Source organism: Prunus avium, chromosome 2, assembly GCF_965620075.1.
Source record: "Prunus avium chromosome 2, drPruAviu1.hap1.1, whole genome shotgun sequence".
NCBI classification, from domain to species: domain Eukaryota; kingdom Viridiplantae; phylum Streptophyta; class Magnoliopsida; order Rosales; family Rosaceae; genus Prunus; species Prunus avium.
In genome coordinates this window covers 12,821,067-12,832,908 of record NC_142285.1, presented here as the reverse complement: position 1 = coordinate 12,832,908, position 11,842 = coordinate 12,821,067, and the positions used below count along the sequence as shown (strand labels likewise).

General features: G+C 38.1%; 1 protein-coding gene across 1 annotated transcript; it reads left to right on the top strand.

Moving 5' to 3' along the window:
* Positions 1-323: 323 nt before the first annotated feature.
* LOC110752272 (uncharacterized) lies at positions 324-5,063 on the top strand. The gene is made up of 2 exons (XM_021952890.2): positions 324-1,039; positions 4,760-5,063. Exons 1-2 carry the CDS (start codon positions 496-498, stop codon positions 4,942-4,944), a joined length of 729 nt encoding a protein of 242 aa, XP_021808582.1. The 5' UTR covers positions 324-495; the 3' UTR covers positions 4,945-5,063.
* The last annotated feature ends 6,779 nt before the right edge of the window (positions 5,064-11,842 follow it).

The following is an 11,842-nucleotide window of genomic DNA, read 5'->3' as shown; positions in this document are numbered from 1 at the left end:
CGAAATTTGAAATTCAGATGAAATTTATCTGAAATTTGAAATTCAAATGAAAAGTTGAAATTCAAATGAAATTTATCTGAAATTTGAAATGCAGATGAAATTTATATGAAATTTATCTGAAATTTGAAACAAAAATTTATTTGAAATTTGAAATCTTATCCGAATATTTTATCACAAAATCTCATCCGAAAATATTATCCAAATTAATTGTTTAGGTAAACAAATTTGTGAAAAAAACAAAAAATTGAATAGTACTTACCCTTTACCATGGCAATTACTAGAAGTGCTTTTTACAAAGGAAGATACTATTTACGTGAATAGTATAGTGTCAGCCCTAAGCCCCCTTGCCATGGCAAGGGTTTGACTGATGGAAGTGCCCTGAGGATCTTGGTGTGTGTTTCTTAATTTCTGATTTTCGTTTTCTGGGCTTTACACAATTTCTTAAGAAAAAAAACCGACAAAACAGTGTTGGGGTGAGTTTTGGGTAGAGCAAAGATGGGTGTCGGCCTATCAGTTCTGATAGGGTTGAAAGCAGCAGTGCTCTTCTTCTTCTTCGCAAACCTGAGAAGGTTAGGTTTCACTCTGCTATCAATTCCATTTTTGTATGCCTCTTTGGTATCCATGTTGGTTTCCATAGCTTCTCACCCATCCATAGACCTTCCCATGCTGTTGGGCAAGAACCCAGATGGGAGTTTCCCAATTTGGTCAATCATTATGTTCAGCCCATATTTGTATTTTGTCCGATTCTTCTCGGCATTGCGAAGATTGCTCAGTGGAGAGGCTCCTTATAGTGAAATTTGCGAGGGTTTGTATGTCGGCGGATGGCCTTCTTCCCCTGATAAACTGCCACCAGATGACCCTGCCATTGTTGATTGCACCTGTGAGTTGCCAAGAAGGCCGGAGTTTTCAGGGCATTCTTATTTGTGTGTCCCGACATGGGACACAAGGGCTCCTCAGCCGGCCGCCATTGAATCCGCTGTCAAATGGGCTTGTCGAAAGAGGGACCAGAAAAGGCCTGTTTTGGTCCACTGTGCATACGGTATGCTGCAAAATGAGTTCATTTTTGTTAATATATCATGCTGATGATGAGAGCAACTTGTTGTTGCAATGCATATTTGATAATTCTACTTCATTCTGAGCTCTTCTTGCTTTAGATATATTATATAAGAAGTGTCTGGTATTTTGGTTTTAGATATCTATATAGTTCAGAAGGGGTATTTGTGTTGCAATGCACATATAAGTTGGCCTTGGAATTAAGCCCTGAGGACACTGTCTTATCGTTTCAGTCACCTTCATTCAGCCAAGAATTTCTTGCCTTCTGATCAGCCACTGCTCCTGCAAGATAAGAAACGGGGAATAGTTTATGTACAAAGCTTTTTGAATTCCTTCACAACCTTCTCTTTTTGTGAGACAAATTACTCAACACCTCTTTCTCAATGGACTCTTAAGCTTCATTGAGCCCAACATCCCGACACTTAGGACACCCATCATCCACCAATATACCAAGGTTCTCATGTTTCATTCAAGTAGCTAAAACCTAAAATAATTAGGAATCTTAGCTGACTCCAAGAGAGACATAGGAGGACAATAATTTGACATAGTTTTGAACAGGTTTCTGATAATGTCTGATATAAACCCCATTGCATACCCATCTCCGTAACAACTCTTCCACCCTGTATCAATCATCTCCGTAACAACTCTTCCAGTTTCTCTGCCGTTGGACCTTGTGAACTTGGGTCCTGTGAATCCAAATTAATGATAGGCTCCCTATCAATCCATTGCCTAAAACCTTTCATTGTGCTTGTGGACACACCCCATTGTTCTCACTGCTAAAATGAATTCCATTAAAAGTATCCAGCCATCACCTAAAACAATGAATGGCTCTCAGAAGCCTCAACAAGGAACTTCCACAACCCAGTTCTTTAAGTAGGGCAGGGCTATCATGTGCAATGCAAAAAGCCAGTTCTTACCACTGCGTAAGCAGTGCTTACTGTGATGACATGTTCATTAGTAGTCATGATCTTAGTAGATACTCTTCTGACTTCCCATAATATCCAAATACGTCTTGCAAAACCACTGGCATCCTTTGCTTGAGCTTTGGGAAACTCCTACTTGTTGATCATTGTACCAGTTTTATCCTTACTTATCCAAGGTTCAAAAATAGCAAACACCTCCATTTCATAGTACTTGATCACCTCTCTACCAGAGGCCAGGAGCGTTTACTGCCAGCACAGCACCCTGCACATTCCTGCAAACTATGTTCCTAAAGACAAGGAAAGCCAACAGGGTAAAGACAAGGAATCTTATGCTTCAATCATGGCATATTTCCGAGTGGGGGCCTCATAATCATAGTCCTCATCATTTAGGTCCATATCAGTGTTGATTATCATGAGAAAAGAATGGCCCTGCGTCTTAACCTTCCAATTTGGAAAATTGTTTCTGTTGGTATCTTCTTCCACTGCCAAAGGGCACAGCCCCTCACCCAAAACTATGTTTGATGGTTCGTGCCCTTTCCTAGCAATCTCTTCCTCCATAGAATTGGAAGGACATTCATAGAGAACTTACCAGGGCTTTGTTTAATCATCTGAACTTTATTAGGCATATTATCCTGAACCCCCAGACTTCCTCTTCTCAACAGCTTTATCTGATATCCCTTAATTTCCATGGAAGGTTACTGAGGTGGGAAACTTGCACCTAATACAAAACATTTGTAACAGCATTGACAAAGTTCGTTGGTTTACCACTTTAACAAAAAGCTTAAGCTTTTATATTCTCTAATGGCCCCTCACATATGGGTCTGTCTCCACTGTCTGAGATCACTATGTGGACTCAAACTTATATAGGAACAATGCAATTGCAGGGATTCAAATTCAGGATCTCCTGCTCTCATACCACGATAAAGTTTCTAATTAGCACCCTTATTACTGTCGTTGAGCTAGAAGCCCTCTTCTAGCTCCTTGTACCTTGCTCCCTCTGGTACCTCATTCTACCTATCCAAACTCAAGCCACTAAGTTTCCAACCGAAGCAACCTCCCTGTTACCTCTTTGTAATTATCTTTCCTTCTTTAATAAAATTATGTTTCTTTGCCCAAAGAAAGAAAAAAAAACTAAAAAAACTCTATCCTCTATTGTTTACCACTTCCTCACTTCCCTCCCCAAACCCGATGGTATTCTAATAGCATAAGTTCCACCTCTATGCCAGCTATGTGAAATTTAATTTCCTTTGAAATGTTTATACAACGGAAGTGTTATAATCCACCCCTGTTCAAAAAGAGGGTGAAATGATTCACACTGCTTTGGGTTCTCGATACATCTTTGAAACGCTCGACGCTATGAACTTGTGTATTATCTTTTTAAAAAAATATAAAAAAGAAAACTTAATGGGCATATCATATCGTATACTTTTTTAATTCTAATTTCCTTTGAAACTATTGCGACTGTCTCTCTTTGAAGAGAGATACAACCTTGCCCAGTCATTTCTTTTCGGAAAAAATGTTGCCACAGCTTTTGGTTCTGCAGTACATGATGCAGGGCAGCTGCTATAAGCTACTGGTCAGTGACCCAAACATACCCAAAATACAGGGAATAGAAGGATAAAGCAATGAAATAGAAGAAGGAACGAAGATAATTGAGTTCTAGGGCAAAATCCCATTAGAAACTCTATAGACTTAAGTCTGAAATTATATTCATCAACAAAAACTGAATACAAGAGTCTCTTAATAGCCTATTTATACTAGAATACATAAAACCTAATTTACATAGGAAATTAAAAACCTAAACAGGAAATCAAGCCAAATCCTAGTTAGAATAGGAGAACAAAAGAAGAAACCAGAACCCTAGCCCAATTGACTAACGGCCCAAGTACTTTTAGAGAGCCTTGTAGATGCTCCTGCATCAGTACATCTCACACACACACTTATTAAATGTAATTTTTGTACTTTTAAGCATGTAATTGTGATTATAATGAATTGAATATACCCTGATATGGGCAGAGGACTATGCAAACACACAAACAGCTTTTTAATTTTTCAGCTTCTTGGTGAGGTCTTGTTTCATTAAGATATGGGTTATATAACCTGGTTATTCTAGTATAGTAATACTGGAAACGATGCAATTAGACTGAGATTTGAGAATAATTTGGCTAGAAAAACTCGAACAAGATGGAGCTTCCCAGATTTCTAGTATTTGGATCAGCCATTGCCAAACATGCTAAAGATGCCGAGGTTGGAGATTTGGGGTGATTTTGAGGGCTCGTCCCTACATTTAGTCCTTTAGACTGTAATCCCTAACTGTCTGGTTATAGAGTTTTTTGCAGTCAGGATGCTTCCATGTTCACCAAGGAGTCAATAAGAAAAAGAAATTCTGCAAACTGGATTGGTTTTTCTGGATTCTAATCAATCTAAATCCATTTCCCCCAGATGAACTGAAATCATTTTGAATTTTTCTTGTCCATCCATAACTAACAGTATCAAAACAGTCTTTTTATGTTCTTATATTATTTTATGTAAATACTTTAAAGTAAATTGTTATATCTAAGTCATTTGATTTAAATACACAAATCCAAATGGAACCCTAGTAAAATTTATGCAAACACCCATTCTCCAAGTGGTGGAGTTTGAAGATTCTTTTCTCAGAGAATCATTTATATTTCTCATAACAAATCCTTATGTGTTTGCTTTCTCTTAAATGATGTTTGATGGCTGATGGCTGATGGTAGTGAGTTGTAATTAGCAATTCTCTTTTATGTTGTCTGTTTTAGGTCATGGAAGAAGTGTGGCTGTCATGTGTGCACTATTAGTTGCTCTTGGGGTGGCAGAGGATTGGAAAAATGCTGAGAAATTAATTCGAGAAAAGCGTCCTTACATAAGGATGAATGCTCTACACCGCAGGGCTCTGGAAGAGTGGTCAAAACATCGGTTGTCTCCTTCTCAGAAGAAGGGATAAACGAATGTAACTTCAGCCATTGAATCTATTTTAGTGCAAGAAAAAAAAAACAGATTGATAAGACATAAGATGATTTCTTATTTCTACGTATTAAATTGCGCAATGATTGTTATTGTTTATCCCAGATTTCTGTCAGTCTTCTAACCCTCATCCTTTCCCTCTTTTGTTCGTTCCTGATTTCCTGGTCTGTTTGCATTGCTGTTGTCGTAAAAATTGGACATATGATGCACACCCATTTTGCTTCTCAGCTTCAGAAGAATTATTCATGCCCCCCCTACTCCATTCTGTTGATGACCTCTCTCCTCTCAAACACAGATTGCCACTGAGCTTTGCTGCATGGTATTAAATTTCCAAATTATTGGTGACTTGTTTTTCCGAAGATTGGGGAGTTTATTTTTTATTTTTTATTTTTTATAATGCTCTATGTTGGCAATAGTAAAGGACTTGTAGCTCAATTCGTTAAGAACATTTACCTATGCACCCAAACCCTATTAAGGGCCAAAAAATTTCGGGCCTATATCACGTGGGTCCTATTATGAAAAGAAAAAATTCGGCAGTAGTGAGGCAGGTAAATAGCTAAATTCTTTAATTTTTTATATATATATATTTTCATTTATAATATTTAATAATTAAATTTGTTATCTCTATTTTATTTGCATTAAGAAAATAAAAGCTCCATGTCGTCCATGTCATCAATTAACGGATTCTCTCATCATCAACCTCATGGTAGAACCACATTTTAATATTTTTTGAAAACACGAGTACTTAACTGTTGAAATTGAAAATATGTACACTAACATATCTTATGAATAAAAGTTCATAGTGCTACTAAACTGTAGTTAACTCAATAGATAATTTGGGATAAATTCAAGAGTGGTATCAATAGTTGGATGTAGTCCTTTTATTTTGGCTTTTTGATTTAAATCCTTTGACTACTTTGCCACATAAGATTACATTCCTCCTTTTATTTTGGCTTTTTGATTTAAATTCTTTGACTACTTTGCCACATAAGATTACATTCCTTTTGTAGTAGGCTCACTGGAAATTATTATTATTTTGTTCCCATACTACCCTTTTGGTTGAAAACGAGAGAGAATTGCTTATGACTATAATGATTTTTTATAATTCATTGTTTGTTTCTTTTTTAGTTTTTCCATTCAATTAATTGCATTCATGATCAAATTAATAACATTCTATGATCGTTTTGAATTAAGAGGAGGACTATATAACGTTGTCCTTTTTTTTTTTTCTTTAACCCAAAAAACTCGTTGGCTTTTTTTGGCCTTTGGGTTATTAAGATTGTAACCTGTACACAAGGTACATTATTTTGGTGTCAATTAATTTTGTTTGTTTGTTTTCTTCTTTGATAATACAATTCCTCACTTATATGCTAACATTGTTTTTATTTGTTATTAGGTTTGATTTTGTTTTTTCGTTGAGCTCACTTTTCCTTTTCACGTTTTTCTTGCTTGAAGTTCATACGGTCTAATGTTCTATCTCACTTTTACCAATGCAATTAACCACTACATAGGTTGTTATAGCTTTCTTCCCCACATCATTTGTGATTCGCTTATTTCTGCACGGACAATTATCTTTTAATTTTCCTCATTTTCCCTGTCTTTGTTGTTGCCTTCGTTATGGCTTGTTGGTTGTATTGATGAAAGATCGCATACCACCTGTTTATCATGTAAATTGAAAATAATACCTATATGTCAGATACATTATCTGTTAGGACCAATTTTCTGTTACAAAAACATAGGGTAGGTCTTTGCGTGTAACCTACAGTTTTCAAGTGCCGTTCTACTATCCTGGATCAGTGTGGCTCAGAGACAATGCCAAGGTATGTTTTGCATCCATGCATTCATATTTGCATATTTGTAAGGTCATCAAAAGTGGCTGTCAGATGTACAAGACTGATATATGGTTTCAGTCTTACATAATCTAGTGCCAGACATCAATCAGTTTTTAATGATGGTTTTATAATCTTTAGTTTGATGTTTATTTAAGCAAAAGGGTTCTTTTGTCTTTACCGTTGGGTTTTTAATTAAGTGGCTTTATTTGTTTTAAAGAAATAATTTATTTGTTAAAAAGCTCATTTTTGCTAAAAGCCTTTTTTGGTCTCTAACCTAGTTTTTAAGCGTGTAATTTAAGAAAGGAACTTAGCCGTTTTGTTTGGTGTGTCTGCAACGTTGAAAAAGAGAGAACGACAAAATATTTGCAGAGAGGTTTTTTGAGAGTTTATATTGAAAACTCATGTGGCCGTTCCTTGTTAGCCTCCATGAGTGATTAAATCATTATCTTTTCATATATGTGTGAGTTCATGAGCATTATGCATGTTGGTGATCAACAATCGTGCCTTGAGGTGTGAGCAGCCGAGATCAGAGTTGTGCCATCCCTTGTTGACGAAGGAAGACCAGATCGCTGATTGAGTTGAGTAGCAAAGGCCAGTAGGCAAGTCTGCCTTGTGAGCGTTAGTCTTGTGAGTTGAGACTTGTAAGACCTTTTTGTATTCTTTCTCATAGTGATTTGTTCTCCGGTATAGTGCCCGCAGTTGTTTTCCTCATCTTGAGGTTTTTTACTGCGTCAACATATCGTGTGTCCCTTGTGCAATTGTTTGCGTTTTTATTTGAATTTATTCCGCTGTGTATTCTGGAGTTTTTTTGTTTACAGGATTGTTGCAGTACTTCAATCCTGCTGTGGTGTTTGAGTATTAAGAAACAGATTGGTTGGCCATTCTAGGGAATTTCATTATCTCATATTACCTAATAGTCACGTATATTATTTCATGATTTCCTAATAATTAGGTATATTATTCTATATTTATCTACTAATGAGATACATAATCTCATATTTACCTAGTAATCAGATATCTATATATAGGGGGCGGATCCATGGCACCATATTTTTGACACAAGTTTTGACACAATTTTTGAGCCATTAGATTACTCCACTTTTAATGGTTGAGATTAAACCTGACATGGCAAAACAATTTTTTTTTCTTTAATTAATATTTATACATTGAGATTAAAATTCTGATACCATATTAATTAATAATTCATTCTCTCTCATCTCATTAATTATCTTTAATTAATTAATTCTTTCTCTTCTAAAGAGAATTGAAGCCTCCTCCTCTGCCTCTGCTTCTTCTTTCTCTCTCTCTCTCTCTCTCTCTCTCTCTCTCTCTCTCTCTCTCTCTCTCTCTCTCTCGTCCCATTCTAATCCCCAAAGCCACCCTCACCACCACCACCACTCCAACCCCTACCCTACCTAAACCACAAATCACAGGGACTCTCTCTCTCTCTCTCTCTCTCTCTCTCTCTCTCTCTCTCTCTCTCTCCGGTAACACCATCGCTTCTGGACAAGGAAAGAGGGATTTTGAAGATTGCTGATCTTGGACTCCATCGTGCCTTCACTATACCTCTGAAGAGTTACATGCACGAGACTGATTTAGCTGACTTTGTCTTTCTCAATTCCGTTATGAACTTTGTAGCCTAATAAAACAAATATTATAAATAAAAAAGTGCAAAACGATATGTTTTTCTCAATTCCTTTATGACTCAGTTTGGCTTCATGTCAGACTTCTGGCCAGGTTGCCCATTGCTGTTTGTGCCTGATAAATCACGGCCATAAGCTGGCCGAAGGAGCCCCTTCTCTCGGCCCTGGCACTTGTTCGTAGAAACTGAAATGCAGCGTTTCGCCAGGGTACTTTGCCTTCCTAAAGATAAAAGAAGAAATGCTAAGGCATGATCATCTCGGCCTCAAGCGCAGGCCGAGGCCGAACAAAATCGCGGCCAAGGCATTAAAGGCAAATCATCACGTGACAGCAGGGTCCCAGGCTTCATTTAATGAAGTAGTGCCTGTTTAATGCAGCAAACTCATTGGCCACAAAAAAGCATTTAATGCATGAGGGAAGGTGGGAAGTGACTGAAGTCAGGATTTGGTGATGAGGATCAGAGTGATTAGACGTGGACATTCTCACAAAAATTCTGACAGCCTGAGATATTGGTTCAACAGCTATCCAGGCCATAAATGCGTCTCCATGGCCAGAAGCTCAGAACCCACGATCAAGAGCGGCGGCCGAGCTTCACCGGGATTTCTGGGGTCACACCACCATACTTCACGATCCCAAATGTCGATTGGACACCCACTTGCGCTAATCAGACTCCACTATGCGTAAATTCAGCCTCGATTACTCATCCAGGGACTCTTCCTATAAATACAAGAATCGAGCTACATTCAAAGGGTTCAACACCAAAACAAAGCCTCCCACGGAGCAACTTATTTTTTCCTGTAATGCACTTTCAATATCTTTACTTGCTTTCCTAGGAGTAGTGTTAGATTGTAAGGAAAATCCATTCATCAATATATCATACGACCCTTGATTTTCAAGGCGCCGGAGCACCATCCTTGTTGTTCGTTCACTCACCCCATATATCACACAACCGTCGCTCCCTGAGCAGCGCGCCGGAGTACTGCCCAAAACCCACCACCAACACCATCACTCAACGGCCTTGTAGTTCAGGCCGTGAACCTAACAGCCGAGACCAGTTCCTCTCTCGGCTACAATCGTTTGATTAGGAAGACGAGTTCAAACAGGCGTTGTTGCTTTGATTCAGCTGCATCAAAATGGATTCAGCTGCATCCTCAACTTGTGATACTCGCAAGTGCACGAGCCGTTTGGTAGTATAGCATATGTAAGTGCGAGGTCGATCCCACGAGGATTGGTGATTGAATGATCCAATTCATTTCCCCTACACAAAACAGAAATGAAAAAGAAAATAAATAAAACAAGAACAAAGGAAATAACTCAAGCAAATAAGTTCCCAAGTTCAATTAGATTAACGGATTGATTCTAGCTAAAGTATGATTAAGCCATGGTGTTTGGTCATAACCTTGTGTTCCTAATTCCCTAATTTGATCATTTGTTGTCTAACCTAAAATTAAGCATTAGGAACCCATTAAGCATAGAAGAACAATTTAAACAACCAAGCATGTATCTAATCCCTGTTGTCGAATGTCCATACATACTCTTCCTATTCATAGTTCAATTCGAATTAAAGCATGGTGTCTACTCTTAATTCAAACCAAGATAGCTAACATGCAAGCCTAAATGGTGATCAATCATTCAAACTAGCATATTAACTTATAAGCATAATGAATAAGAACAAAAACCATAATTGAAACTTGGAAACTAATTAAACTTGAATACTTAAGAAAGAATGTACATTACAAATAAAAGTAAAGTGGAACTAAGAAAACTTGAAGGAAAATTTAGTAAACTCATTTTGTTACAACAATTGACAAATTGAAAGGAAACTAAGAGAATTTGAGGGAGAGAAGGGAAGGGAGCTCTAGAGAAGTGTTTGAGAGCTCCCCCCCTTGGGGTGTGTTTTGAAGCTTGAAGGCTTCTCTATTTATAGGGCTAAGAGGGAGGAACAACATGATGAAATCCAACACCACCATTCCTCTTTTAATACAACCCATAACTCACACTTCATCTTGTCTATGTTAGTGTGGTTGGAATCAATCTCATCCCATACTTCTTTTGCTGCACCTCAAGCTTTCTTCACATGGGATCAAAGGTGATCAATTGTGGCTGCCTTTTCCTGCCAACCCATGTGGTCTTCTTTTGGTTGTTGAACAAAAACGAGTCTTCTGAACCAGACTTGGTGTAGGAAGGCCAGAGGTTTCAAAACCTATCCAATGGGGCTCAAATTTTGATATGTTATAGTAGACACCCATTGGAACAACTTCTATGAAGAAAGTATTCCTATAGGAGCAGTATAAGTGTGCGTTTTGGGCCTTGCAAGTTGGCAGCCGAACAGAGACTGGAATTGACTTCATTTCATTTCTTTGCTTTACATGCATGCACATGCTTTCTCTATAATAACTCCAGCATGTACCAACTTGCTCCTTTAGAATTTCATAGCTGGAATGCCTCCCCACTTCACTCATTATGTTGGATCCAAAGTCAGTTGCAGCATGGGTGAGGCACATGGCTTAAAGGAGGAGACAAGGCTCAAAGCTGGCAGCTACAAATCCTCCTGAGCATGGTTCAGTGTTGGACGGGCTAAGGACTCCACATATGTTCAATTGGGCTGAATTTTGGATATGTTATACTAGACACCCAATTGAACAACTTCTATGAAGAATGTCTCCTCATCCGAGTTGTGCAGATTGCTGAAATGAGACCTTCAAGGTGACTTACGAAACTGGACTGACAAGAAGTGTGGCCCAACTTTGGTTTTGTCTTTAAGCTCTTGCTCTTTGCCAATCAGCCCTTAACATGCATGGATTGCATCAAATGTGATCTCTTGCTATCTTAACCTACAAAACACACAAATAGAGGTAAGTGACTCAAAATAAAGAGAAACTAAGCAAAATCACTAAGTAAAGAAGGCAAGCAAGTGTATGAAATTATGGACTTATCAAAACAGAAAATGGATTAAAAGCACAAGTTTAACTCAATAACATAACCAAATCATAAGCTAGAAGGGTACAAAATGATATACAATTATGAACCGATCAGGCGCACCACTTATTCATCCAACACTCATCAACACATCGACGCACGGTAGACCATGCTGGCACGCCCGCGCACAACCGCACCTCACCCAAAAGCATGAAACCCCGTGTTAACGCACATCCCCTCGGCCCGGAACTCCAGGCCGTGAGATTTGCGCGGCAGACAATTGCACTGTAAATTTTACTTTTACTTTTTAATTCTTTCAAATCCTGTCCCTTAAAATAATTAGGCATGGATTTTATAATATTGGGAGGGATAGTTTGCATGGTAATATCAGCACGACTGGATGCTTAATTATCATGTTCTCAAAACTTTCTAGGAACTAATATGCTAGATGAATTGTACCTATATGGAGAGAGAGAGAGAGATTAC